Below are 27968 nucleotides of genomic sequence, written 5' to 3' on the forward strand. Positions count from 1 at the left end.
GGACCGGATTTATCCAGCAAATCCATTTGTTACTTGAACCTGACCCTCTGATCGGCTACACTCCCATCCAGCAGGTCCGGGCCCCATCAGCCCCACCAGTGAGAGCTTCCTAGAGCAGGTCTCATCCCGGCCCCTGCCAAGGTCAATTCTCAAGGTACTGTTCAGAGTAATCCTTTTACCATGGAAGGCAGGTGATCCCTGCACAGCTTCCTGGCTTCACTCACAGTCAAAGCTGAAGTTTACAATGACCTAAAATGACCCCCATAAAATGCAGGGCCCCCATGACCTTACTGAACTCTATACTCCTAGCACACCCATTCAGCTGGTGCTAGGTGAACTGCCTTTTCACTGTGCCCTTCCCTCCTTCTGGAATGCTCTTGTCCAAGATAACTGGACAGGTCACTCACTGTCTCCTTGTAGTCTTTGCTCCAATGTCACATTCCACCTGGGTCCTACTTGGACTACCCAATTTAAAACTGAAATCCCACCCACCCTTCCTATAATCCCAATCTGTCATACTCTGTTTTATTTTTTCTTCATAACACCCCATTTTAACATTTTTATTTTTTTAAGGGGCACAGAAAACAATGGACCACAATTTCTTTGGTTCATAAAATACTCTAAGCATAGCCTTCTTGATTTAATTCACTAATTATTTTAATAACATCATAGCCCAGGACCTTGACAATTTGGTCTACCCATAAAGTTCCTCCTCACCCAACCTGTCCTCCTCCCAACCTGTCTTCCTGCCTCCCTACACCCAAGATAGTCCTTACCCTAAAGCTTGTGTTCCTCATTCCTTTACATTTCTTTGAATATGATTCTACAACATCTATACGCATTTCTTTCTGTGAATATGCTATAATCCGTTTATCCATCTACTCTCCAGATGGTGGGAATTCCTGTTGTTTCCAAATATTTGCCATTTTTGACAGTGCTGCTAGGATCATTCATGTTTTATCTGCTGGAGCACACGAGCAAGAATTTATACACACTTAGGAGTAGAATGCTTGAGTCTTGTGGAAATAACTGAAGACTAATCAGATGAGGACAGGCAAAGCCATTTTATGCAATGTTTGCCAGAGGAATGGAGTCAACCATCATCAATTCCTTTTGACAGACACTCAAATGCAGGCAGAGGAGTAGGAAAGCTTCACAGTGGGGAAAAGGGAAGGCTTCAGGTGTGCCCGGACTGGGGGCTGTCGTCATGGGGAAGCTAGCTGTAGATGGGCTAACTAGAAGTGGGGCATCCTATGCGATTGGTTAGGGGTACATATTCGGCTTTCTCTGGCTAGTCCTAAGTTGGAAAGGGGACAAGAATTACAGATCAGCTATCAATTGAGTCCTGCCCATTTGGGGCCAATTGTCATCATTCCGCTTCCTGGACTGTTTGTAAGAGACAGTAGTCTGACTTCCTGCATGTCTGACTTGCACAGTAGATAGCAGACTGGCTGCCTCTGCTGGTTATGATAATGGATTGGTTCCCTAGGATGACTGCTGCAGGCTATAGGTCAGAGGTCTATTTTTATATTTGATCTGCCCATGGTTCACTTGGATATTCAGTCTCTAGTTTCTAACATGCTATATAGTATACTTATTTATTATGTGTACTGCCTTCAGTGACTAGGTTATAGTTCTATGAGTGCAGACATTTGTATCTGTTTTGTTGTTGAAGTATTCTTGGTGGCTAGAACAGTGCCCAACACATTATAGATACTCAATAAATATTGTGAAATGAGTGAATATAATGTACCTATGAAAATATGCTACTGATGTATATTTTTGATTTTTCTGTTAGCCTCGGAAATAAAGACTTACCACAGAGATCCCATCATCCTCCATTAGCACAGACATGGTCCTGGCCTCGCTCATGTCTGTATATCCTACTGCGCCCACCACAGTGTCCGACACAAAGTTTGCAATTGCCAGATATATGTCGAAGCAAATTCGTCTACTGTATGTTATTATCTGGTTCTTTTGATGCACATATCAATGCTGAAACTGGCAGGCAATACCAAGTAAAAACCTCCAGAGCCAACACTGTGGGCCCTTGTCCTCTAGGCCTGTCTTGAGCCAGGTAGGAAGCGCCCATTTTCCCTTGAGCCTTGTGGAACCCTGGCAAGAGCCTGTCTTCAGAAGCATCCTTGGATTATTATTGGATATATACTTTGAACTTGCCCCCTACTACAGCCTCTTCTGCAGTTCTCTTCATGGCAGTATTTCCGAAACATCTGCTCTGTGGAGTACTTCCAAGAAGGGAAGAGAGAGAGGAGAGATGTCCTTCAGGTCTCAGGGTCAGGAGCAAGAGCCAGTGGGACTAAATCACCTTTCTCAGCCCAGAGCAGCTGCCAGCCCCATGGAGGACACTTCTGCCACTTTTTCCATCTCTCACTTTTGACAGGGAACAGAGTTAGGTACAAAATTCTGATGGATAACTCATTAAAAAGTGCACTGCCTTCAAAAGATGGGTTTCTTAACATCGTACCTGTATGTGGTTTCACTTTCAGAAAGCTCAGAGATGTGGCATGAAAGCCCCCCCTGGTGACCTCTTTGTTTTTCTGTTCTTATATATTCTTACTTGTGATGGAATATAATCAAATCTTACTAATACATTTATTCAAATATTATCACACTAATATTTGGTGACCATAAGCTGACAGAGGGATAATTAACTAGTACTGGTGATGGAAATTTTAAAAAATCTCATTAAACTGTAATCAAATTTTAGTCTGCTGATAGAACCAAACTAAAATAATCGAAACCTACATAGTGACTCATTGCTTTAGCTGTTGAATTTCATCTGGCTATAGACACTGAGGTTAAAACCTATTAGAAAAGTTGATTCTAAGGGTAGAGAGAAAGTGGTGAAATAAGAGCCCATTGATACAATGCTCTGGATCCTTTTTCTGACTTATGTAAGAGGATAGTGGAAGTCACCAAATCGTTACCATTCTGTGAAAAGGTATTAGGGACATTGGTCATAATTATTCTAAGCCCATCTCAAATAAACATGAGGGGTCTAACTCACTTTTCTAGGTTTAGTTGCACCTTTCAGTTAGACACATTTGCATAACAAAAGAAAGAAGGAGGTACAGATGAGTTTTTGATGCCAGTTTTATGTGGTTTATTGGGAAAAGATTGTCTTAAGTTTATAGAAACAGAAAATAGGATCAGAGACACAGGATGCACAAGCGACAGAGGCAAAAGCAATGTAAACAAATATTTCAACAGTAAAATTTCAAGAAATCATAGCATTAAAAATCATCATTGAGTTTTGTTGGGCTCATACTCTGATGGGTGATTGATAGAGAAGGTTTGCGTTGGTGTTTTTCATTTCGAGGCAGAATCTCAGAGACCTGGGGACATAGATGAAACTTCTTCTGGCTTTTAAATCAAAGAAGAGTGGCAGGAAGAAAGAAAATCTTACCAGTCGGATTGTTACCTGAAGCATCTTCACAGAGTCTGTCCCGCCTAGCAGCAGCACTGCCTCTTGCAGCCGCAGCTCTGCCGGCAGCAGCACTTCTGCTGGCAACAGCCCTTCCCGCAGCCCCCGCCGCAGCCACACGAGCTGCAGGAGCGGCTGCAGCAGCAGATCACGGGTACGCTGCAGCACCCCCCACAGCAGCCGCGGCAGCAGGGGCAGCAGCTGGAGCAGCAGCCCACCCGGGAGCACCTGCAGCTGCTGCACCTGCCACCGCCGCCGCCGCAGCCGCCGCAGCCACCGCAGCCACCGCAGCCACCACCGCAGCCACCACAGCCGCCACCACCGCAGCCACCGCCACAGCCACCGCCACAGCCACCGCCACAGCCACCACCGCAGCCACCACCACTTCCACAGCCACAGCAACCCATGGTGTCAGTAGAGAGGACTCAGGCGAAGCGAGGAGACAGGACTCAGGAGAGGTGAGGGAGGACTGATGTCGCCTTCTGCTGGGGGAGGCCCTTATATACCAACTCCAACAAGCCGGGCCCAGAATAGACGGCACATGCCCTGTTATTGTTTATCCCAATTCCCATAAAAGATCTCACGAGTTGTCTTATGTCCTTCCTTGTTGACATCTTGACAGTTAATATAGCTAAATTTAACCTTTGCTACTCTCCTAAATCTATTAATATATTTGGATTACAACACACCTCTAAGAGGTTTGTGTTCATAAAAACTTAAATGTGTATATATGTTTTGCTCCACAATAAAAATAACAGCTGACACGTTGTATTAAATGAGTATTCAATAGGTATCTATTGAATTAGATACCTAAAATATTTAGGAATAATCTTCATATTTTTATAATCATAATAATCTGAATGCAGAGCCAGGTAAAAGCTCTCCTGTTTCCGTCTGTACTCTTAATTGTCACAGGTTATATACAACATTGTTTTCTTCCCTATTGGAATTCATCACACATCCTTAAGTTATAAAAAAACTTCTTGAAAGAATGAGTGAAAACACAGAATCAAAAACATATAGAGAGTAGGAATTTTTAAATGTATTACCTTTCACATCATATCTCAGCTTAAAACCTGTGTTTTCTTTCTGTAGCTCCCTGGGATTTTTCATTCACCAGAAGAATCGCTTGATCACTAAAAATTACCCAGAAAAAAACAACCGTGCAGCCTCCAATGCTAAACATGCAATTATGTGGGGCCTACTCCTAAATCATCTGCCAGGAGTGAGGTTTCTATCTATTGTCTGTCTGTGAAATAATTGGGAGAACAAAAGTAAGAAAGGCTTCATCCAGGGGCTGGCCTTCCCTTGTGCCTCTCTGGCATCTCAGGCCTGTGGCCAGGCCCAGGCGCTCATGGCATGTTTATGTGGAATGAGCCCTCTGAGTCCACTGACTGCACCTGCCAGGCCTCCATTTCCTGCCCAGGTAGCCTGGGGTGTGACCCATAGGGCTAAGGGCTTGCTTGACTGTCTTCAGGCTGTAAGGCCCACCCAGCTCATCCCTGTCCCAGGCAACTCACCCAAGAGGCCCAGGGACCTGCTGTAAGGAGCCCTCCTCCCCACCCCAGGATTACGCTGCAGGTTCCAGATCGGGTAGACCTGGCTTTGCAGTGGCTGCATGTCACTCACGATGTTGGTGTCCCTGGGTTTACAATTGGCAGCTCTTTTATTAGCCAACTTTTTAAAAGCATGAGAAGGAAGCCTCAAAATACCCTCCCTTGATGTACTTCTCACCAACCAGAAGGCGGTAGGGACTCTCCCTGCTCCCACTGCAGTTGCCTCCCGCCCTGGCGACCTTCTGCTGCAGGCAGGAGACACTCAGGAAGTGTCTGTGATGGCCCATGTCGGAGACACAGGCATCGTTTCCAGGCCCTGAACTACTTTTTCTTATATTTTCAGGCAATCGTTTTCTTACTTCAGCAGTAAAGATGCAACACATAGTTATTTCATTTATAGCACAACACTCAAAGACTTTCTGAGGAGACTGCTGTGCTAAAATTAGCAATGTGATCATGTCAAGGGTATTCATGAAGGGAGTAAATAAGAGGCCTTGTGAGATTCTCCCATGGATATTGGGCTAAAAATAAAGTGGGGGAGCTAAAAATAAAGGGGGGGAGCGGTATATAAGGGCCTCCTCCAGCAGAAGGCGGCATCAGTCCTCCCTCACCTCTCCTGAGTCCTCTCTCCTTGCTTCACCCGAGTCCTCTCTACTGACACCATGGGTTGCTGTGGCTGTGGAAGTTGTGGTGGCTGCGGTGGCCGCTGTGGTGGCGGCGGTGGTGGCTGCAGTGGCGGCTGCAGTGGCGGCTGTGGCAGCTGCAGCAGCTGCAGGTGCTCCCGGGTGGGCTGCTGCTCCAGCTGCTGCCCCTGCTGCCGCGGCTGCTGTGGGGGGTGCTGCAGCGCGCCCGTGATCTGCTGCTGCCGCCGCCCCTGCAGCTCGTGTGGCTGCGGCGGGGGCTGCGGGAAGGGCTGTTGCCAGCAGAAGTGCTGCTGCCAGCAGAGCTGCGGCTGCAAGAGGCAGTGCTGCTGCTAGGCAGGCCGGCCGGGCTCTGCCTGGAGACTAGGAAATGCTTGTGGCTTTGCTCACAGCAATTGAGGAGACTTTCACCCATGCCCCCTGCGGGCTTCCTCTGTGCCTCATCCTCCTCCAGGTATTGGAACTGCTCAGGCAAGTCCCTTGTACTCTGAAGTTTGAGGGTCGTTTCTATCCCTTCACAGTGGCGTCCTGACTACTCCAGTTCCTTCTTCCTGTATCCTCCAGGACTTAGCATCTGGGAAGTAGATATTCTTTGTCATTGTAATCTTGCCTTCGTTTGGAAAAAAAAGATAAAAACCAGTATATATTATCAATATTCAAAGTGGAAGCACAACTACCCCTGTCAAAAACATATTTATATTATGAGGTTAAAATAAAATCATGATAGGTAATATTTCATTTTCTTGAAAAAATACTTACGATGAACTTTCTGTTTTTTCATATTGTATGTTGACTAATTTTGTTCCTGTTTCCATGTCTCTGTAAAAAGGCAGCTTTTTCTTAATAAAAATAATAATCTCTCCTTATTCAAGTGTGTCTCTCTGTTCTATTATGTGCATCCTGAATGGGTGAGGCCAAAAAAGCAAGACAATGGGTGATATTTACAGACTTGGGATAGGTTTCAGCTAGTGGATGATTGGTCCTATACTGTCCTTTAGCAGATTTAACAATAAATATAGAGATCTAGGAATTGTACTCATTTATAAGTGGGAGCTACACAAGGAGTATACATGGTCATACAGAGTGGTATAAGGAATTTGGGAGACTCAAAAGTGGGGAAGGGGTGAGGGATCAAAAACTGCCTGTCCCGTAAATGTATACTATTCAGGTGACCAGTACACTAAAAGCCCTGACTTCACCACTGTACAATTCATTCGTGTAACAAAAAAACCCACTTGTGCCTCCTAGATCTAGAAAGAAAGAAGAGAAAGAGAGAGAGAAAGAAAAAAGAAAGAAAGGAAGGAAGGAGAGAGAAAGAAAGAGAGAGAGGGAGGGAGGGAGGGAGGGAAGGAAGGGAAGGAAGGAAGAAAATTGGGAGTGAATCTCCAACCTTTGGTCATCAGTGTCACAGAGGAAAATTCCTGTGCTCACCTATAGATCCTCTCATAATGTGTTTTTGCAACTGAATTACAGTTGGCGGTGTTGGAGAGCCCTGGCATGGCAAGTCAAAGCTTCACTCTATCTCTCCACATTGTTGTTTTTTTTTTTTTTTTTTTACTTATTCATTCATTCAGCTAATACATGACTGCTATATTGGGCCAGGTATCTAGCCAAGCACTAGTAATCTAAAGATAAACAAGTTTTTGCCTTCACGGAGTTAAGGTCTAAGAGGAAAACAGATAAAGTCAAATATGATAACAGCTTTCTGATGTTTTTCTTTGCCTGGTCACCTTTTCTCCACTCCTGTACCAGCTACTCAAACAGATTTTTGTGTACATTGCTGCAGCCACGTTGTTGAGTACCAGTGCAAGAGACCCTGCATCCCTTAGCTGGGTAAGCTGAGCACACTCTCCACAGGGGTTTTTGTTTGGCCTCCCAGTAACATTTGACACAACTGATCACTCACTCCCTCCTTCGGATTAAACTTCCCTCCACTGGCTTTCCTCCTTCCTCCCTAATGAACTTAATCACTGCTGCTCCGCTTCCCTCTGCCTGTTCCCACTCAGCCTTCCCCGTGGCTTCTTCCTCTACGTTGGAACCCCAAGTCTCAGGCCTTAGTCCTCGTCTCCATCCTCTTCCCCAGCAGATCTACATTCTTATTCGATCCTCAGCACTTAACACCCTCTAACACACCGTAAAATCCACGAACTTATCGTGTCCACTGTTTGGTGTCCCCTCTGCCGCACTCCACTCCAATCAAAACCTGAGTTCTACAAGGCAGAGATTTTTAACTTTGTTCATTGATGAATCCTAAGCACAGAGAACTGCATCTGCCCATAGTAAGTACTCAACAAATAACTTAATGAATAAATGACTTTTAAAAACATTTTTTATTATAGAAAATGCCAAACGTGCACAAAAATGGAGAATAGTACAATGCATTTCTAAGAACTATCACCCAAGTCAACATGTAACACGTGGCCAATCTATTGTCATCTGTGACTCTACCTACACCCCTTCCAGTACTGGATCATATGGCACTGAATCCAGATCTCCCATCATTTCATTTGCAAATACATCAATTTATGTTTCTATCAATGAATGATCTCTTTGTGACTTAGACTATGGCTATGACATATCAGAGAAACAGAAGTAAAATTAAACTTCTCAAGATCCAATTTGAGGCCACCTCTCATCGAGATGTGTGGAGGAAATAGTGACACCTTCAACCTCTAAGAAATTTCACACCTTTCTCTGGAAAAACCCAGCAATTTGCAAGGGTACCCTGTTGCACAATGAGCAGGGCACTCCTTTACCCGAGGTGGTGCTTGGTAATTTAGACAGACTTTTCACAAACCATAGGAGGGTGGGAATAGAAAATCCAAACCAATAGGACAGGGACTTAAGACACCTGGGGGACTTTGCATCAATTCACTTCTGCTAGCAGCACTTAGAAAGCATGCAATGTTTACCTTTAAGAAGAGGTTTTTTTCAATTCCACCAACAGATAAAACAAAAACATTCTTAAATCTTTTCCCATTTTAACCAATAAAAATTTCATAATGCTTTTTTTTAACAAAAGCCCTCTGCTTAAGAAGTATCACTTTAATATATGAACTACTTGTATCAGAAGATTCTCGAAGTGCCAGTAAACCATACCACCCCACCTCCTTAAAAAATAAATAAATAAATGCACAGCGATAACAAACGTAAATCCAGACCTCTCTAGGCACTCTCTGCTTCCTTCTGCCTCACGTTCTTCACATGCAGGAGGGCGCATAGCTAGCCATAACGCTCTCGTATGCTTTTTGGGAGAAATAAATGGATTCATAAGAAAGCACATATTTATAAATAGAACAAAAGATCGACACTGGATTCAGGTCATCCTGCTTTATTGCGTTGATATTGAGTGTCAGTACAGAACTTTAAGTGCTCCTTTCAGCTACAGAGTTGACCGGTTTGCCCAGGTACGAACCGGCCCGCAGACCTCGCTTCCGGCCCTGGGTGAAAGGTGCGGGCAGCCTTGATTAGCATATGCAAAATAGAGGGGGCGTGGCCTTCGGACTCCGGTCGCCGCCAGCTCCGGCCCCCGCCCCCGCCCCCGCCCCTACCTTTAGTGCCTGGGTCCTCCCGGCCGCCGAGGGTGCCCGGTTATCCGGAGCGAGCGATTTGGTGAACAGACACCCCCTGCCGTAGGTAAGAACATGCCCCGGGGCGAATGAGTTGAAGAAACACCGTCACCCCTCTGTCGCGGCAGTGCGTCCTCTCCCTTCCCCCGCGTTCGGAGGGCGGCTACCTGCGCTGCGGCCGGGTCGGTTCCGAGGGGCCCGGGTCACCTGCGGGAGGCGGATAGCACCGGGCGGCCCGCCCCGCGTCCCCGCGCTGCGCCCCTTCTGACCTCTCCTGCCAGCAGCCCTGCTGGGGCTCGCCCAAGTAGGTCTGGCTAGAATTCTCAGTTGCAGCCATCTGGAAAAGCAGATTAAATTAAAACCACGATTCTGGTAAAGTGCCAACCCCTCCCATGGTTACACCGCGTGTTCACGGATTTCAACTGCAAAGAAATTTTAGCACAGAATTCCAAATCCCAGTCCAGGGATCGCTGAAAGTTCCTTGCTAGTCAGGAAGAGAAAGGTGAACTTGGATTTAAGAGAGCTGGGCTCTATTGAAAGCTACTTTAATTGAATCTGAAAGAAAATACAACCCCACCTTACAATAACACTGCTGGAAAAGGATACCTAATTAGTCGAATACTGTGTATAGCATCTATTTATCAATTCAATGTTGCTGCTGTAAATGTGCAAGAATTTGGAACTTGTGGAGTGCTTCAAGTTTGAAAAGGGTGAGGAAATGATATTTTCTAAGATTTCTCTCACATATGTGTTTTGTCCCTATCAATATTGAGACTCATCAATGTTTCCTAAGGCACAGGTGTTTTTTAATTAGTGCACACATTTTAAACAAACCAAAACATAACTAACTTCCCAAATATGTTTTTCTTCAGATTATCTTAGTAGTAGCTGAAATGGACAAAAATACCAGTTCCTTCAGTCATTACTGGTAATAGATTAACAATGGTTTCTCAAGGTGCGTAATGGTCAATGTGATTCAACCGTAAATAGTCAAAAGATGAATTTGGCTTGCTGCCCACTAGCAGTTTCAGTGAAATTCTCTACTGTGTACCTTTCTGAAATTACTGCCTCTAGACTAAGAGTGCCAGCATTGTCATTTCTGGTTGAATTTGCAGTGTGTGAGAAGGAATGGGAAGGAAGCACTAATTTATGTGCTTAAACAAACAAACAAACAAGCCTAAGGCTGGGAAGTGGGAAGGTTTGCAGTTACCTGTCACAATATTAAAGCTGACTCAGTAATTTCATTACTGGTATGAAAATCATATAGATTCAGAGGAATAAATGGGAGGTTATTTGGATAGGCTAGAGGCATGATAAATGGTAACCAGTATTAAAAGATAACTTTCAGAAAAGGGTAAAATCATGACTCTCATGCAGATATGAAAATAAACAAGTGTTAAAGGTTTTATTTAACTCATTAATAACAGAACAAGGCGGTTACCAGATCAAAGGAGAATCCAAAGAATGGATGCGTTTATAGATCAGAAATACTGAATATTGAATAATGAAATATAGATCAGAAATATTGAAACTGGTTTTCTATGGGGGAAAGAGGAAGAATGTTGTCTCTTCATTGGATAATACTTATTTGCATGTCTATAGACAAGAATTATTTCACATTGCTATAGATCAGGAATATTAAAACTGGTTTTTGTTAGGTCCAGAGCCCAGAGGGAGACGCATGTAGCCTTAGGTATAGCAAAGTGCTGTTTATTTGAGCATCTGGGTGCAGATGGGTGGAGGCCAAAATAGCATCCACCATGAGGGAGGGGAGAGCCTTGGGTTTTATAGAGGGTTTTTCCTGGGAGAGTGACTGGGCCAGAACACCCGCTGTTAATTTTTTTTAAACAACCAATTTCTGGGACCCCTGTCTCGGTCTCACCCTGGAAAGATAAGGGCGGGGGTAGGAATGCCAGCTTTGTGGTCAGAGCTGGATTTACAACCATGGGACTCTGCAGACTCCTTTGGCTATTTTCACAGGCTTTATGATCACTAAGTTTTCCATTAATCTTATTCTGTCCTATACATACTTTTTGGGTTCCCGCCCAGAGCAAACCTAACAGTTTTCTGTGGGGGAGAGAAGAAGAATGTTGCCCTTCATTGGATAAAACTTATTTGCATGTCTACAGACGAGAATTATTTCACATTGCTATCAGTTGTTACAATTTATGGAGTTATGAAGTAGCTGGAACAATTCATAGTTTTTCCTTAATCATATTTTTCCCTAGTCCCCCACCCCCACACCATGCATTTGACCAGATACCTACACTGCATTTCAATGACTACACCTGGTCAGTTGGCTTTCTATCTAAACCATCAAAATAGTTTTATGGTTTTGTTAAGCACATTCCTCCTGCTCCTAATACTAGATGGATCTAACCATAGACATACAGAGAATAAACATATTTGGAAGGCGATGATTATTTCATCAGCAAATGCCTCATGCAAGCAAAAAGGAAAAATACTATATATGATAAAATACAATGCAAAGCATGTGTTTTAAAGATCGCTTGTTTCTGCTCTTGCAATGGTTCTCACCAAATCAGAACTATCCTGGCTGGCCTGCATATTGAATATTTGGGCCTAGTTCACACCTATTTCATTTAAGTGAAGTTTATTTTTTGGTGGGAGGGTTGACATAAAGTTTTATAAGTAGGTGATAGAGTGACTTTGTAGTTTGTTGAGAGTCTAAATCAGTACAAAATTCTAGAGAAACAAACTAAATTAGATTACTTTAGTAATGACCTTCAGGAGAAAATGTTTTCTGTTTGTTTACCTCTCTGATCATTTGTGTTTCAGAAAGATCTGAATCTGGGTGTCTGCTTTTGTTTTGAAATGGGATTCCAAAAGACAATGGGTGTGGAAGGGAGGACTCCAGTGCATAGAGCCATCAGAAGGGGGTGGACAACAAAGTATCTAAAGCCATTGTTCTTGACAGCTGGCTCTGAAGGAGGAGAAGAGATTCCAGCAAGAGGAAGGGGCTTTGTTGCTGAGATTTGCAGAGCTGGCAGCAGAAAGGAGCAGAAGTTGGATGTGAAGGCAGGAGGCCAGTCCTGGTTCTAGAACAAAAGAAACTCAGGGCACAGAAGGAACAGGTAACTGATTCTATCTGTATTAACATGAAGAATGTTCTGCCTGGCCAGACTCACAAGGTTTGTTGACCTATCCTGGCTTAGATATTTCGGCACTGTTTCTATTCTAAATATTCTGGGACAGACTCAATTTCAAAGATCCCGTTTTGTTTTTCAATTGTATAGAGGCCTTGCCCTATTGTGGAATTTGGAATAACCTTAGTCATTGCACCAATGCAGAGAGCTGTACATAATAATTTGCTTTGGAGGAGGGAGGGTAAGATGCATTTTTTTAAATCAAAGTGGCCAGGAATTGGGCGGAAAGTGGAGATTCTAGATCATTTCCTTCTAAATTATTGGCATCTGGGTTAATTCCAGCAGTAACAAACATGGGAGAGGACTTAATAAAGTGATTCCTTTACACTGACTCAGTCTTTTGTTCTTTAGGCTTTCAATTGTGGGCCACCTTTGCAAAACTAGGTTTGGAGGAGTTATTTGCTTTCATCCACCCATCTTGTCCCCTTCCCCAGGGAGCCCCAGGACTCTTAACACTTTGGCTGTGGGAGGAGAGTTCTGTCCTCTGTGGGTGGATGGAGGAATCTGACCAACTAAGGCAGCTCCTTAGCTAGGAATCCCCCCAGGCCTCAGCAGGAAGCTGAGAGCACGCCAGTTTCTGCAGGTCTTGCTTTTTAGTAGTTGCTTATCCTACACAAATGGAAAATATACTTAGCAATATTTGTGGACATAGAGTTTTTAAATACATACACTTGCACACACATACGCATAACCCACGGGTTAGAAAATAGGATGCTGTCCACATCTGAAATTTAGATAAGGTCCAAGTTGGCTTAGGCCCAGTATGACTCCCCAGTGCGTGTATGAACAATACATGAACATTTGTATGTGCACAGTATGGAAAGGGTTTCACCAATGACTCTGTAAGTTAAGGCTAAATGAAAGAAATAAAACAGTGGAAGCAGGAAATGTGAGTTCCAGCTTTCTCTTGTAAATAACTCCAAATGGGATCCTGGCAATGAAGTAATTTTTTTGTTTTTCATTAAAAAAAAATATTCATTTTCCTGTACCACAGAACTAAGATGATAAATGAGCTTATCTTACAGTCAATATAAGAAATTTTGGAGTCTCAGAGATGGTGTTAAAAATCAAGTAAATACTTGTGATTATTGTTAAAGTGTTTGTATAGGAAAGAAGGCTGGCCTGAAGCCAATTGGAGAGACTTAAGGGAATAGTTAAAGGACAATTTAAGGAGGAGGTTAAAAGTGGAAAAAGCCATTAACATGGTAATAATTGGAATAAAAGAAGAGAGAAAAATCGAACTCTAATACCAAGAAACTATAAGTATGTAAGAGGTTGCAGAAAAAGAAAGTTTCCCAAGGTAGATAAAAACAAGGCCGGGCGCGGTGGCTCACGCCTGTAATCCTAGCACTCTGGGAGGCCGAGGCGGATGGATTGCTCGAGGTCAGGAGTTCGAGACCAGCCTGAGCAAGAGCGAGACCCCGTCGCTACTAAAAATAGAAAGAAATTATCTGGCCAACTAAAAATATAGAAAAAATTAGCCGGGCATGGTGGTGCATACCTGTAGTCCCAGCTACTCAGGAGGCTGAGGCAGGAGGATCGCTTAAGCCCAGGAGTTTGAGGTTGCTGTGAGCTAGGCTGACGCCATGGCACTCACTCTAGCCGGGCATGAGACGTTACTCTAGAAGTAACATGATCACAACCAAAATACAAATAAATTTTAAATTTTGTGGGAGATAAAAATCTATAAGCACCTCAGAATGAAGTAGAATTAGATATACTAACAAGAGAAGTGTTATTCTTCAAAGGCTACAGCACCCCACATACTGCAAAGAAAGAAAGGCCTTATGTGGTGGTTGTTTTTTTTTTTTTGGCCTTATGTGGAATATGTGGAAATGGGCCCAAAATAGAGACTGAGAGAAGCTGGAGGCTTATCAGTAGAGTACTGAAGGGTTTCCGGTGAGATAGTGGTAGCTTTTTTCATACGATGAAATATAATTATTATTCCCCTACCAGCAAAAGGAGAAAAGAACACATTCGTTCCAGGGCAATTTAGGTGGTCACTTCCAACACACAGGTGTTGGTGGTGGTCTTTGAGGCTCATTCAAGGTCACAGATGCTGGCTGGGTCAGTGTCTTTGTTGTGCAACCCTACAGTACCCTGGCAGAGGCAGCTTTCTCCAGGGCCCACGTGGTGTGCTGCTGAAGAACAGGAATTGATAGTAGGAAAATGCGTGTGTGTGATGAATTGTTTTAGAGAAAAAATGTGCTCTCTTTGATTCTAACTGATGCTATTTGCTTCTGCGACTGTGCTTGCTTTTAGTTGTTTGATAAACATAGTTAATCAGAATGAAAAACAGGTATAAGAGCAAGGGCAACTCCATGATAGGCTAGGCTTCCTGGGTGTGAGAAGCTAACAGCCTAGCTCTGCTTCTGTATATATGGCTTGCTTGCTTGGCGCTTAGCTTAAGTGGAGCCATGACAGGCTTCACTAAAGTTAAGGAAAACAAGGCCCTGGGGAGGTAACCGCAAGTTACTTCCTGATAAAGGGTTGGAGAGTCCCGGGGCCTCCAACCAACTAATTAGATAAAAAGGGCAAGGCATGATCAGCACATGAACAGCTTGTGCAGGGCGTGTGTGCCCAGTATGGCTTGTAACCAAAAACTAGAAGGTATGCAACAACAGCCCCCGCATCGCGGACCCTCCTCTTCCCTGAAATGACGTTGACCACTACTGGCACCGGCACGAAAAGCCCGAGGCTTAGAGTCAACCAATCAGGAGCCAACACGATCAGCCACTTGTAAAAGAACAAATAAACTAAAGGAAGATGGAGTGCCCAGTATGTCATGTGCAGCCCAGTGTGTCGTGTGCAGACTAACGTGTCATGTGGAAACTAACACACAGAAAAGTATAAAAGCTTAACCTTTACCCCAGGGCGGGGTCCTAGTTCGTGGAGAGGCCACTGCGTTGGTGCTCTGGGACTTGGACCCTAGCTCGTGCTAGTCAATAAACTCCTTTGCCTTTTGCAGCCTCAGTGACTCTGCCTCTCTGTTCCTGGGGCCGAGGGGAACCGGCTCTAACACTGCAGCTGGGTCAGAGGCCTGTGCTCCCTGCTGTTACTAGCTAGCATTTTCCCACTGCAAAACCTCTCCTGCCAGTCCAAGCCCACCAAGGAAGCCTTGTAGATTTAGCTGCTCTGAGCTTCTGCTAGAAGCAGCTGCTGCTGAATTCAGCTTTCTTGTTACTTTTGGCATCTTCACTGCATGTTTCAAATCATAATAGACTAGACTGATAGGCTGATTTCTGTTTGGGGAATGCCCTCCCGCTTTTTTTTTTTTTTTCGTCTACTGCTTACACAGTGTACTTGTACCTTTTTTAAAAAATGCAAATGGAGCTAATGAGTAATGTGTGAGCATTACTGCCACAGGAGCAGCTTTTAAAAGGATTATCTTCTTATTTGGAAAGCACAGGAAATGAAGGGGAAGGAAAGGTAGACATCTTGCTTTCAGAAGTGCGAACTCAGAAATTCAAGCAAATTCATGTTCTCAAGTTAGAGGCAATGATGCAAAGGGATGTTTAGAGTACTTTTTAGGAAGGGGGTAATATTATGGACCCAAAAGGGAATAATAAATGGAAACTAGCAAAACAACAGTCTGTTCCAGAATGATACTTTGTTGTGAAGGATGTGGTCCTCTCAGACAGCATAGTGTTCTGTGATGAAATTCACCGTGTGCTTATGAAGATATTTAGTCCTGCTCTTTCCTCTGCAACTTCTAACCTAGTGCTGTGTCCCATGGTAAAATAGTGAACATTGTGACTATATGTATATTTATATATTGCTGACCTAAAGTTTCAGAAAAAACCTTAGGCTTACTCTACAATGCACTCTGATATTTAATACTTTTGCACCATTTTTTAAAAATCCTGTTTGCAACCCACTAAATTTCTTTGACACCATAATTTAAAAAACACTATTCTAAATAAACTCGAATTGGAATTTTGAGGTTACGCCAGACTCATGGTGAGATGAACTACTACTGAATTTGGAATTAGAAAACCTGAGTCCAAACCAAGGCTCTTATGTTTGTGAAATGTGAAAACCAGCACAATATTATTGCCCGAGGCCCTCCATTTCCTCATCTAAAAAGTGAGTACAATACCACCTTTTATCTAATTCACAGAATAGGCAAAGAAAAATTAAAATAGATTTCCAAATGTAAAAAGTATAGAAAGAGATTACATAAGTAATTCAATTATTATTGTCATAGTTGGGATGACAAAAAAGAGCAACATATCCTCAATGATAAAATAAGAATAAAAGATGATGACTAATATGTAATGATTTCCATTAGTTACAAACTTCTCCAGTAGGAGAGGTAATGATCTTGGCAGTACCCAGGTTTTTATCCCATTTTACAGATGAGCCACTGAACTGCAAGGCACTTGCAGAGCTGAGGACCTTCCTGGCCTTTACCTGATGCAGCAAGGAAGTGAAGTGCACTCAGGAAAACCAGATAGCACTTGCATTTATTCTCAGTGGTAAGACTCGTCTTACATTCCCTTCCGTCTACAAGATTGCCTTCCCCAACTTCTGGACTCTGGCCTGTTCCTGACACCCTTCCTCTCTCCCCACTCTTCTCCAAGTAGGCTGCTGTTCTTTCTTTATTCAGTTCATTCAGCATCTTCCTTGAGTGTTGACTATGTGTTGGGCACTATTCTAGACACTTAGCATAGAGCAGTGAACCAGACAATGGTCCTGCCCTCCTGGGGCTTACACTTCAGTGGGGCATATGTTGTCTCTTTCTGCTGGACCTTCTCAACTAAATGGAGTCGGGCAGCAATATTAAAACCGTAAAGAGACAAAGAGATAGATGATCCAGAGGACTTTTAGCAGCCCAGGGGCCACGGGCATAGTCCTGGGTCTCTGAGACACAGGGAGAAGATATGACTTGGAGTTAGTGAACAGATCCAGGTGGCCATGGATGGAGAGAGAGCTCCAGATGCACAGTAGCAGATGCCACCCCGGCAAGATTACTCTTCTAAAGGTGGCCACGCCTCAGTAACTGCCCACCCAGGACAGCCTTTTCTATAAGACCATTAATAGCAAAGAAGGAGAGTCCCAGCAACCCAGCAGCATTCCAGGAAGAAGAGAAAGCCCATGCTTTCTGGGCTGATGAGTAAGTGAAGAACAGTCAACGCCAATTTGCCCTGGGCAAAATTTTCACATTGTCGGCATTGCTTACCATTGCTGTACTTCCAGTTCCAAAATCTGATCACCATTGTGTCCACACTGCTTCCTCAAGGGCTTTGTTAACGTAAACAGAAGCAGAGTTTACCATATTTAACTTAAGAGGGGAATTATGCAACTGCTTGGGGCCACCTGTGAGAGGGTAGGGTGGGTGGCAAGCCATGGTATGACTCAGTAGGTCCTTCTCAGCCTCTAACAAATTCCTCTGCCTGGATACCTGGAATTCCACCCAGGTGACTTAGCTCTTCTGGAATGAGCACCCTCTTTCCTCTCACTGGCCTATTTTCAAACTGTAATTGCCCCTAGGAGCTCTATCTATGAAGCCACAATCTTTAGTACAAATGCATTTATGAAAATACTTTCTTCCCTCACCATGGAGAGAGGTTAGGATTAGGTTAATGCCAGTGGCCGACAGGGAAGGGCCACCAGCACGAGGCAGGGTAGAGTGGGGGAAAGGATCCTAATGGGAGTGAGGGAGACCCAGATTCAAATTTTAACCATGTGCTTTGAAACCAGTTGTTGGACGTTTTGGATCTTCCACGTGCTCACCTGGGAATTTGGGAAAATAATACATATTTTGTGGTTATTATGAGGATTTAAAGAGATAATAGGCAGAAAAGCATCATACTCACAGCAGGTTAGTTTCCCTCCTATAAATTATCTCAGAAAAGTTAGCCACATTCAAGACCACCAGAAATGTGTAAGTTTTACATCAAAGTAAAGCTTGATCTAAAATGTGAAGAAACGAGAGTGAATTTTCTTGTGCACAATGTAATTCACATGAAAAAGCATCATGTTTTCAAATGTAGCCACCATAAAATAAGGTTGGTTATATTTTTTTTTCTGTGCAGCAACAAATGAGATCTTCCATTGGGCTCTATGTCTAAAGCTTGAATTTTTTTCTTTAGAGATGGGGTCTTGCTATGTTGCCCAGACTGCAATACAATGATGTCATCATAGCTCACTGCAACCTCTAACTCCTGGACTCAACTGATCCTCTTGCCTCAGCCTCTCAAGTAGCTGAGACTATAGACATGCAACACTGCACCTGGCTAAAGCTTGAATTTTAAGCAATTACTGTGTTAGGACGAAGTATGTACTATTAGTTAGCTATCTGTCTTCACTGAGTAGTGTGAAACTCCAGGCTTACAGAAGTAACGGGCCTAGTCATAGGTAAAAGTGGACTAATAGTCTAAGAAGTGATATATTCCATTCCCAACATAGCACCGGGGGGAAATGGGAAAAATATGGAAACGATGGAAAATCAGGTCTTTATCCAGTTTAATTTTTTTTAACTGAAGAATTATAAATTCTTAGGAAGACTGGAAACAAAAATATTTTGGATGTCCATTATGTGTCCAGCACAGTGCTAGGCAAGGGAGAGATAAATGTGGAGATAAACGAATGCCATTTGTTGAGTTGAAGATTTCAGAGTCAGTGCAGAATTCAGTGGGCAGATAACAGAAGTTTGATAGCTCAATCTGTGTTCAGCTGGAAACACTGAACTTTACCCATATACACCAGCGATTCACTAGTCAGCGCTTTACTCGCCTTCAAGCATTCCTTGGCCCATTGTTTATCATTTATCAGCAGCTACTGGTTACCCCGTTTGTGATGGAGAAGCCTAAAGCAGCGTGACTCCACCCCCAGCACCAGCGAATCCCAAGTTCATTGGCAAAGGAAGGCTTGACTGGCTCCCCTAAGAAATGTTAAAGGCTGTTATTCCTCACTCACCTTTCCATTTCAGCTGTAGATGGATAAAACATTTTCCTGTCAGAAAACAAAGATAATCAGTTTCTAAAATTACATCGAAGATGCCAGAAAGAATAAACGTCACTTAATTTTTGCTTTTTTCCATTTGATCAGCCATGGACAGTTACAGAACTTCACCACGCAACTCCTGGATTTATCCCACTGTGATTCTCTGCTTATTTGGGTTTTTCTCCATGATGAGACCCTCAGAACCATTCCTCATCGCATATTTATCTGGGCCAAATAAAAACCTGACCACCACACAGGTGAGTTAATACATAATACATATCTTAATGTGGTTCGATTTTGTAGAACTGAAGCAAAGACACGGGGTCAGGGCTTCTTTCAGCTTGAAATAAGGTGAACACACATTCCATTTCATAGCATTTGTCACGTAATAGAACTGTTCAGACTACTCTTTCCTCTTCACCCTTGAAAAACTCGGCAGCCAAAACACATGACATGTGTAACAAAATATTTTACCTCTCATAGAGTCCTAACATTAGTCTTAATGCATAGGAAGCTTTCAGGTACCATTGATCGGTTACACTAATCCTAAAATGACATCGCCACTAGGCACAGGATGCAGTCCTAATAAACCGTCAGGCTGCTGAGAGAGAAGCAGGATCTCATGAAGAAAGGTAGCATCTGTTTAGGATGCTTAGTCTTACAAAACTATTTATCAGCAGGTGAGGCATTAACAGCTCTATCTCCCAGCCCTTGCCTCCTTCCCCGAAAGGCCAAATTCTCTTACTTAAAAAGGTCGACCTCTTTTTCTTATAGTATGTTCAACAAGAAAATGCACTGACCCAGCTGCAGGATTACCCTGGGGTGATTTTACAATCTCCAGGCGTAGCCATGAAAACACTGTATAAAGTGTGTGGCTTCACCTGTGAGCCTAGCTGGTACTGGTTTATTTGATGGTGAGGTGGCAAGGACAGAACGGCAAGCTTGTTCTGTGGTGTAAAATCATGCAGGGACGACTGTTTCAGAGCTTCGCAGGTTGAAGCATGTCACAATCAAGAGAGCAAAGGACGGATGTAGGTCCAGAATCCATCAGCTCAGTGAACCCGCCGGGGTGTGCTTCTGCAGCCACCGAGGACCAGTTAATAGACCCTCCCTCCAAGGCACAGCTTGGTCGCACTGGCCTGTGTTGTGTGCCCCCTGCTTTGCCCGGCAGCCTCAGGACTTTGGGTGACTCCGGGTGTCAATGTGAAGTGCGAGTACTGTGACCTGAGAGGCTGCCGGGCTCCCCTGTCATGCCCCACAGATCAACAGCTTCTTCGGTCCTTCCTTTCTATGAAAACTGAAGTCCTCTGCATTTCTTACTAAATCTATGAGTTTACCCATATTAAACTGAGGCCAGAATCGTGAAAGCACAGACAACACAGTAGAATTAGGAGGGGGAAGGATTGGGAGCCCAGCAAATTTTTCCAGGAAGGAAATGAAATGCATTCCTTATTCCCACCATGTAATTCTGCAAAGTTATTTACTCTTTTCCTACTTGCATGTACCTTTCCAGACTTTGGAAGGGCTGAAATTTTTGACATAGTGATGGATCAAATAAAGATAAAGCCTGTCGGATTCTTTTAACATTGTAGCCTATTTATCTAATGTTAATCTTTGAGCAAGAAGGGAATGATATTTTTTACAAACCTGAAAAACCCAGAAACGTCTGAAGAGTTGTTAACAAATTTACTCAACTATAATACTATTTAAACTTAATATATATTCAGATTGCACTTTAAGCCTGATATATTCTTCTTCTACTGGGATACATATTGATATATACTTTAAGTCTGTAAATTGGTTGTTTTTTTTCCCAGTGGGGAAAGAGACTATCTTTTCGTAGTGATTTCCTTGAAAATCAGTTTTCTGATTATGTTTTTCCATAATATGAGGAATATCTGATTAGATGTAGAATTTGAGGTGCAAACCACATGTACCTTAGTAATGTAGCAGCACTTCACGGTCACGCTGTTTCTCCACCTGGCAGATCACGAATGAGATCCTTCCCGTTTGGACGTACTCTTACCTGGTGCTGCTGCTCCCTGTGTTTGTCCTCACCGATTACCTCCGCTACAAACCCGTCATCGTCTTGCAAGGGATTAGCTTCATCATTACCTGGCTGCTGCTCTTGTTTGGCCAAGGAGTGACGTCCATGCAGGTTGTCGAGTTCTTCTATGGTATGGTGACTGCCACCGAGGTGGCCTACTACGCCTACATATACAGCGTGGTCAGCCCAGAGCACTACCAGAAAGTCAGCGGCTACTGTCGGAGCGTCACGCTGGTGGCCTACACGGCAGCCTCCATGCTGGGCCAAGTCTTGGTATCGCTGGCGAACCTGTCGTACTTTTACCTCCATGTCATAACCATGGCCTCTGTCTCTGTGGCCTTTATTTTCTCACTTTTTCTACCAATGCCCAAGAAAAGCATGTTTTTCCATGCAAAACCCAGCAGAGAAATAAAGAAGTCACCGAGCATGAGTGTGGTGTTAGCAGAACCTCAGGAGGGTGAAGCCCTAGGCTGCGGAAAGGAGAAATCCACTTTGGAAGTGCCCGCCGCTCCAGGGAACGTGCACGATGACCAGCGGAGCAGCCCAAAGCCAAAAAATGTGACTTTGAGAGTTTTCGCACAGTGGTTCCTGGATTTGAAGGAGTGCTACTCCTCAAAGCATCTTTTCTACTGGTCCCTGTGGTGGGCTTTTTCCACAGCAGGTTTCAACCAGATTTTGAATTATGTTCAAATCCTGTGGGATTACAAGGCACCGTCCCAAGATTCTTCGATCTATAATGGGGCAGTAGAAGCTATTGCAACATTTGGAGGTAAATAAACCTTATTTTATCTTCTTTTGACAGGCTACCCCCTTGCGGTCATTTCTCAGGTACTGAGCTTCTCCGTGGTGATAAATGAGCCCTGTTCAGATTGCATAACAGTCTTTTTCAAGAATGAAAGGCACTGGAAAAATAAGAGTACCATGACCTTCTATTTAACGTGTGACAGTTACAACAAGTAACTCAAGAGCTCAAGGCTTAGCACCAGTCAGTCAAATTCTAGTCAGATCCCTAAGATTCCATTTCATCATTAGGAAAAGTGTTAATAACATGCCCTATTCTTCTAAGACTATTTTTAATATCAAAAGGAAAAACTATATAAGTAAAGAGTTTTTATTATTTTATAAAATAAATTAAGGCTTCCAACTTCTCACTTAGAGAGTCTTATTAATAAAGGACTTGATCTAGCTAACACCTTTAATAATTCTAGGCTATACATCAACAATTTTCAAAAGCACCTTTCTTACGAGATTTAAATGTGGTGGGGAAGAGATGTGAAAGTCGAGATTCTGATATCAGAGGGAAATCTGCCTTTGAAGTTTACTCTACAATAAATATTTATATCCCAGTAAGTGGAAGCTTAAATGTCAAATGAGACTTTGAAGATATTTTCTAGGAAGTGGGAATTTTCCACACCCTCATTTACAAAAAGTTTCAGAAGACCCATGTGGCCACCATTTTATTATTGTCTCCTTTTTGGGAGGCTTCGGTTTAACTCCTGGAAACCAGGACTGTCCTAGAATTGGTTCACTGAAATTATTGCTCCTACATTCCAACTTCTAGAGGGGGAAATAGTTTTGTCCCCGCCTTTTGTAGTCACGGTTCTTTCCTAGATCACATGTGGGAAAGTTAGTTAATCAAATGTCAGTGCAGGTATTTGAAACCTAAATACCTTTCATTTTGCTAAAGAGAACCATAATGACTGACCCTAACTGCTGTCAACTATTTAACCTGAAACTCTGTAAGTCAACATAGGCCTTTTCACCCAAAGCCTCAAGTAAATTAGGTCGTATCCTAAAGACCTTAAGGTGGAGATTAGAAATATGATTAAGATTAGTAAAGATTAATGATAAAGACTAAAACTGACTACTCAAGGCAACGCATCTGGTACCTATCACTGAAAAAAACTTACAATAAAAAGTGATAAATGTAAGGCAAATAGAGAGGCCACCTGTACTCCCAGAGCATTTGCGTCATCCTCTTTGATCCCTCCGTGCTGTGCTAATGCTGGGTTAAGGTATCATTTCTCCCCACACCACTGTGGTTAGGAGCCTTTCTGGCCCCTCTGCATAGTACAGCACCCGGTATATAATTGACACTAATTAAAAGTGCGATGACTAAGTGACCAAAAGTATAGGAAGTAAAAAGAGAAGCCAAAAGACAAAAAAATGGTTGAAAAAAGGATAAATCCATGTTTAAGTGGATCACACACCTTTTGTGTAAGCAATATTTTCATGTTTTAGAATTACCTGAGTTTTTAAGAGTGTGTTGATATTTCCTGACTGTGAAGTTAGTATGTTTGATCGTCCCCCGTGTTTATTTTTCAGGGGCTGTGGCTGCCTTTGCAGTGGGTTACGTGAAAGTCAACTGGGATCTCCTGGGAGAGCTGGCCCTGGCGCTCTTCTCGGTTGTCAGTGCAGGCTCTCTATTCCTCATGCATTACTCAGCCAACATCTGGGCGTGCTACGCGGGCTATCTGATATTCAAGTCCAGCTATATGCTGCTTATAACCATAGCAGTGTAAGTATTGGCAGGCATTTCTTTCCACTCCTAAAACTGAACCATACTCTTCTCTTTTCTATATTGTGAAAGTTTCTCTGAGAACTTCAGAAGGATTTTAATCAATGCAATCTGGGCACCATGGCTCATGCCTATAATCCTAGCACTCTGAGAAGTGAGGTGGGAAGATCACTTGAGCTCAGGAGTTCAAGACCAGCCTGAGCAAGAGCAAAACCCCATCTCTACAAAGTAGAAAAATTATCTGGCTGTGGTGGTGTGCACCTATAGTCCCAGCTACTTGGGAGACTAGGGCAGGAGGATCACTTGAGCCCAGGAGTTTGAGATTGCAGTGAGCTATGATGATGCCACTATACTCTAGCTGGGGCGACAGAGCAAGCAACTTTGTCTCCAAAAAGAAAAAAAAAATTGACTACTTCATATTAAGTTAGACAACTATAAGCCATCTTTTCATTTAACTACTTGCTCTCTGAATATTGCTAAAGTCAGTCATGAAGGAAAAAAGCTCTATAGGTTCATAAACCAAAAGCAATGATATTGCCAGGTTTTGATTTTTTATTTCTAGCTACTGCCATAATAAGGTGTGATGTGATCTGATTTTAAATATGTGGGTTTAGATTTCATCCCTAATTTCATGTGGTTGCTTGAGTAATTCTAGGCACATACTTCTTTGTGACACAAAATATTCGCAGGAAAGTTATAAAAAGTCGGATGCTGAAAAAAGTAGATGCAAAGATTACAAGAAACTTGTAGTTGCACTTATATATGGAACCAAGTAGTTTTTAATCACTTTCTAAAAGTTATTTCTTGAATCTAGAGTTTCCTGTAATCTTTGCATCTACTTTTCTCAGGGATCTTTTTTAGAAAATAATTAAAAACACTTGGTTCCAGATATAAGTGCAGCTAAAGCTGACTACAGGAAATGTGCTTTGCTATTAACCAAAAGAGAAGAAAAACATTTGAATTTAAAATTGCATGAACGAATTGGAGACAAAAGCTTTATTAAATTTTGTTTGTTTTTAATTTGTGGAAATGTTCCATAAACGATTGACAGAAACATGAGCACCCAAGGAAAAGTTCATCAGGCAAAGGAAAAAGACAAAACTAGTTGGCAGATTCATTTTTTTCACTGAAATGTCTCAGTTTAATGAATCAGACTCATGTATCTTGAGTTTCCTTTTTAATGTGAGGATTTTATTAAGGTAGGATTACATTATTTCTTTGCATTTGAAAAATATTCAGACCTCAAATCCTTTATCTACATTCCAAGGAAGAACTCCAAATAATACACATTTGCCAGTCTTTCACAAATGTTTTATAATAAGATTTTAAAATCTACATAATTATTAAAGATAAATTAATTATAAATTCATTCAATTATACAACCAGTCATGGTGTCAATCTTCCAAAGAATAATTCACCTATCAAACTTTGAAACTGTCAATGCAGACAATTGACAATAAAATGAATAAATCCAAAAAATTCCTCAGATTGGGTAGTGCTTGCATTTTTATTAAAACTCACTGCAAAACAGCATCTTTCAGATAACAGCCAATGTTCCCAAATTATGAGAACTCAGAACATTTATGTTTACTTTCTAGGAAACACTACATTGGATAGAAGGAATTTTGCCATGTTACCTTTAATTCAGCCTTTAATGGTGCTTTTAACTCCCTTTTTTGCTCTATCCATTTGTTTATACTGGAGGAGATTTAAGCAAGAAGTGCTGTTAACAAAACATTGCTCTTTTTTCAGTTTCTATCTTTTAAAGATCAGAATTCCATGCATATTACGGTTAAAACGATTATTTGATGTTTAATGATAGATTTCAGATTGCAGTCAATCTGAGTGTGGAACGCTACGCGCTGGTGTTTGGAATCAACACTTTCATTGCCTTGGTGATTCAGACCATCATGACTGTGATTGTAGTGGATCAGAGAGGGCTCAACCTACAAATCAGCATTCAGGTAAGCTGCAACACTTCTGTTTTGCTACTGATATAGTTGGTGGGAACGCAGAATAACTGGATAACATCAAAGGTTTCTCCACCTTACAACTAGCAATATTTAAATTTCTTGAATTCCTTGGTTAGCAAATTTAAAAATGCACAATTCCTTCATTATCATATTGTAATACACCAAGTAGGTTTTGAACAATAATTTCAATTAGGTCAACATTTACCTGGATAAGGCAGGTAAGAAGTAACCTCAGTGCCTAAAATTTATTTTTGTAGACATTGTATATAGCATTGTACCAGCCTCCAAACACAGACATATAGACAGATCAGTGGGATTTAGTATTTTTTCACTATTGATGACAGTAGCTAGGATTTGAACTCAAGCTACCTGCCAAGACTCTTAGTCCCCACTGTATTATTTACATATTCATACTTCATTCTTCTATAATAACACAGGAGAAGAAAATACTGTCCAATATAAATAACCCATATTAAGGTCCTGGGTCCCAGTTACCCCGTAATCCAAGCAAACCAACAGCATCATTAATATATTATTGACATAGATGGTCAGATTTTATATGTGGCTAATTATTTGTTTTTCTCCAGTTTTTAGTTTACGGGAGTTATTTTGCAGTCATTGCTGGAATTTTCCTAATGAGAAGCATATACATTATCTACTCAGCCAAATGCCAAAAGAAAGTACAGAGCCCTGCTGCAAGTCAGAATCCAGAGGGGCCACACCCAGAGGAATCAAGAAATACCATCGTGTCAACAAAGCTCTAACCTTATTACATCAATTGCTGCAGTGGTTTTCAAAGTCACTGAATGAAAATGCAGGATTTCGAGATGGATGGCATCAATGAACCTTTTCAAGACCACAATAAAACCTCAGTTTGAGATCAGTTATCTATGTGCCAGGCTGAACTGGATGTAGTCGACAGGGCCCATCATCACATTTAAACAACCCATGTCGGGGATCCCGTGGATGGCAGTAACTGGAAAATTCTGGTTTCGATCACTTGCAAGGACGTACAAATGGCATGGAATTAAACCATGAGAAAACTCCAGCCATCCTGGAGTTGATGTTCCCTTTTTGGGAGCAGAAATACTAACTGGACTGACGCTGCTGCTTGGCTCAGATACTTGTTTGATCTTACCAAAGCAGGCAACACATGGGACATTTTTTGTCACATGAGCCATTTTCTTTCCTTTTCCAGGAAGTGTATTTCTGCTGAAGTACAGTTCTCTGAGAGAATTACAAGGTTTGGTCCTGTTTCTAAGGGCGCTTCTTCAACTCTGATAATACAGCATTATTTGCAAGTTATGATTTGATAATATCACCATTTAATTTTTTTCATGATTATTTTTCATTTTATGCTCTGCCGAGCTTTGTTGTTAAATCTCTACCTCAGGGATCGCTCCAGACACTCCTGTGTATCTGCAGAATGGCACTTATGTCAATTGCCAGTGGCCTGCGAGAGGCAATGAGCCTTCTCCCCATCTTCACCCCAGACAGGTGTTTTAATGCATCGTTATCTATCTAAAGTAGGAAAACTTTTTAAGCATTTGCAGAGATTCCTAGACGTATTCATAAATAAGAAAACACTGATGGGAGGGGTTATAATACACTTAATTTTTAAATGGCAGAGATTGTGCTAAATAAAATGTGTCAAAATGTTCAAGAGTCTTGCTAATTTGATGATGAATTCTGCTGAAAGTTATCTGAGCATGTCTGCCCTTTGAAACTTCAATAGAGGATACATTGAGCAGTCTGACACTGGGATATAAAGAATGGTGATTCAAGATTTGTATTTCAAATATATTTTCTCCAATTCCCAAAATTCATTGGCTGGATTAAAAATAAAATTCAGCCCACTAGCCAATACACTCACTTAGTGGAGAAAACTAATAATATTCCTATTTTGCATCAAAATCAAGGAAAGAATGGCCACTATTCTTCTTATTTAACTTACTGTACTGGAGTATTAGGCAGCGAAATTAGACAAGCAAAAAAAAAAAAAAATCAGAAGTCAAAACTTGGAAAGGAGACAAAACTATCATTATTCCAGAGGCTACAAGTATACACCTAAGAGACTCAACTGAAAACTGAGATAGTATGTAGA

General features: G+C 42.2%; 3 protein-coding genes across 6 annotated transcripts; 2 read left to right on the forward strand and 1 right to left on the reverse strand.

Annotated features, from left to right (window-relative positions):
- Nucleotides 1–3471: 3471 nt before the first annotated feature.
- Nucleotides 3472–3852, reverse strand: LOC123643324 (small cysteine and glycine repeat-containing protein 2-like). Its single transcript, XM_045558789.1, has one exon. It carries the CDS (start codon nucleotides 3850–3852, stop codon nucleotides 3472–3474), a length of 381 nt encoding a protein of 126 aa, XP_045414745.1.
- A 947-nt stretch (nucleotides 3853–4799) lies between these two features.
- On the forward strand, nucleotides 4800–6133 carry LOC123644097. The gene is made up of 2 exons (XM_045560274.1): nucleotides 4800–4871; nucleotides 5687–6133. Exons 1-2 carry the CDS (start codon nucleotides 4800–4802, stop codon nucleotides 6131–6133), a joined length of 519 nt encoding a protein of 172 aa, XP_045416230.1.
- Nucleotides 6134–12036: 5903 nt separating this feature from the next.
- Nucleotides 12037–27517, forward strand: SLC19A3 (solute carrier family 19 member 3). 4 transcript variants are annotated; one of them, XM_045559180.1, is made up of 7 exons: nucleotides 12037–12306; nucleotides 16737–16856; nucleotides 19432–19583; nucleotides 21314–22142; nucleotides 23699–23891; nucleotides 25714–25855; nucleotides 26452–27517. In XM_045559180.1, the coding sequence occupies exons 3-7, from the start codon at nucleotides 19434–19436 to the stop codon at nucleotides 26626–26628; spliced, it is 1491 nt and encodes a 496-aa protein (XP_045415136.1). In that variant the 5' UTR covers nucleotides 12037–12306; nucleotides 16737–16856; nucleotides 19432–19433; the 3' UTR covers nucleotides 26629–27517. The 4 variants fall into 4 exon arrangements, with proteins under 4 accessions (XP_045415136.1, XP_045415137.1, XP_045415135.1 ...); XM_045559179.1 differs by lacking the exon at nucleotides 12037–12306 and adding an exon at nucleotides 15624–16464; XM_045559181.1 differs by lacking the exon at nucleotides 16737–16856.
- The last annotated feature ends 451 nt before the right edge of the window (nucleotides 27518–27968 follow it).

This window comes from Lemur catta, chromosome 8, assembly GCF_020740605.2.
Source record: "Lemur catta isolate mLemCat1 chromosome 8, mLemCat1.pri, whole genome shotgun sequence".
NCBI lineage: Eukaryota > Metazoa > Chordata > Mammalia > Primates > Lemuridae > Lemur > Lemur catta.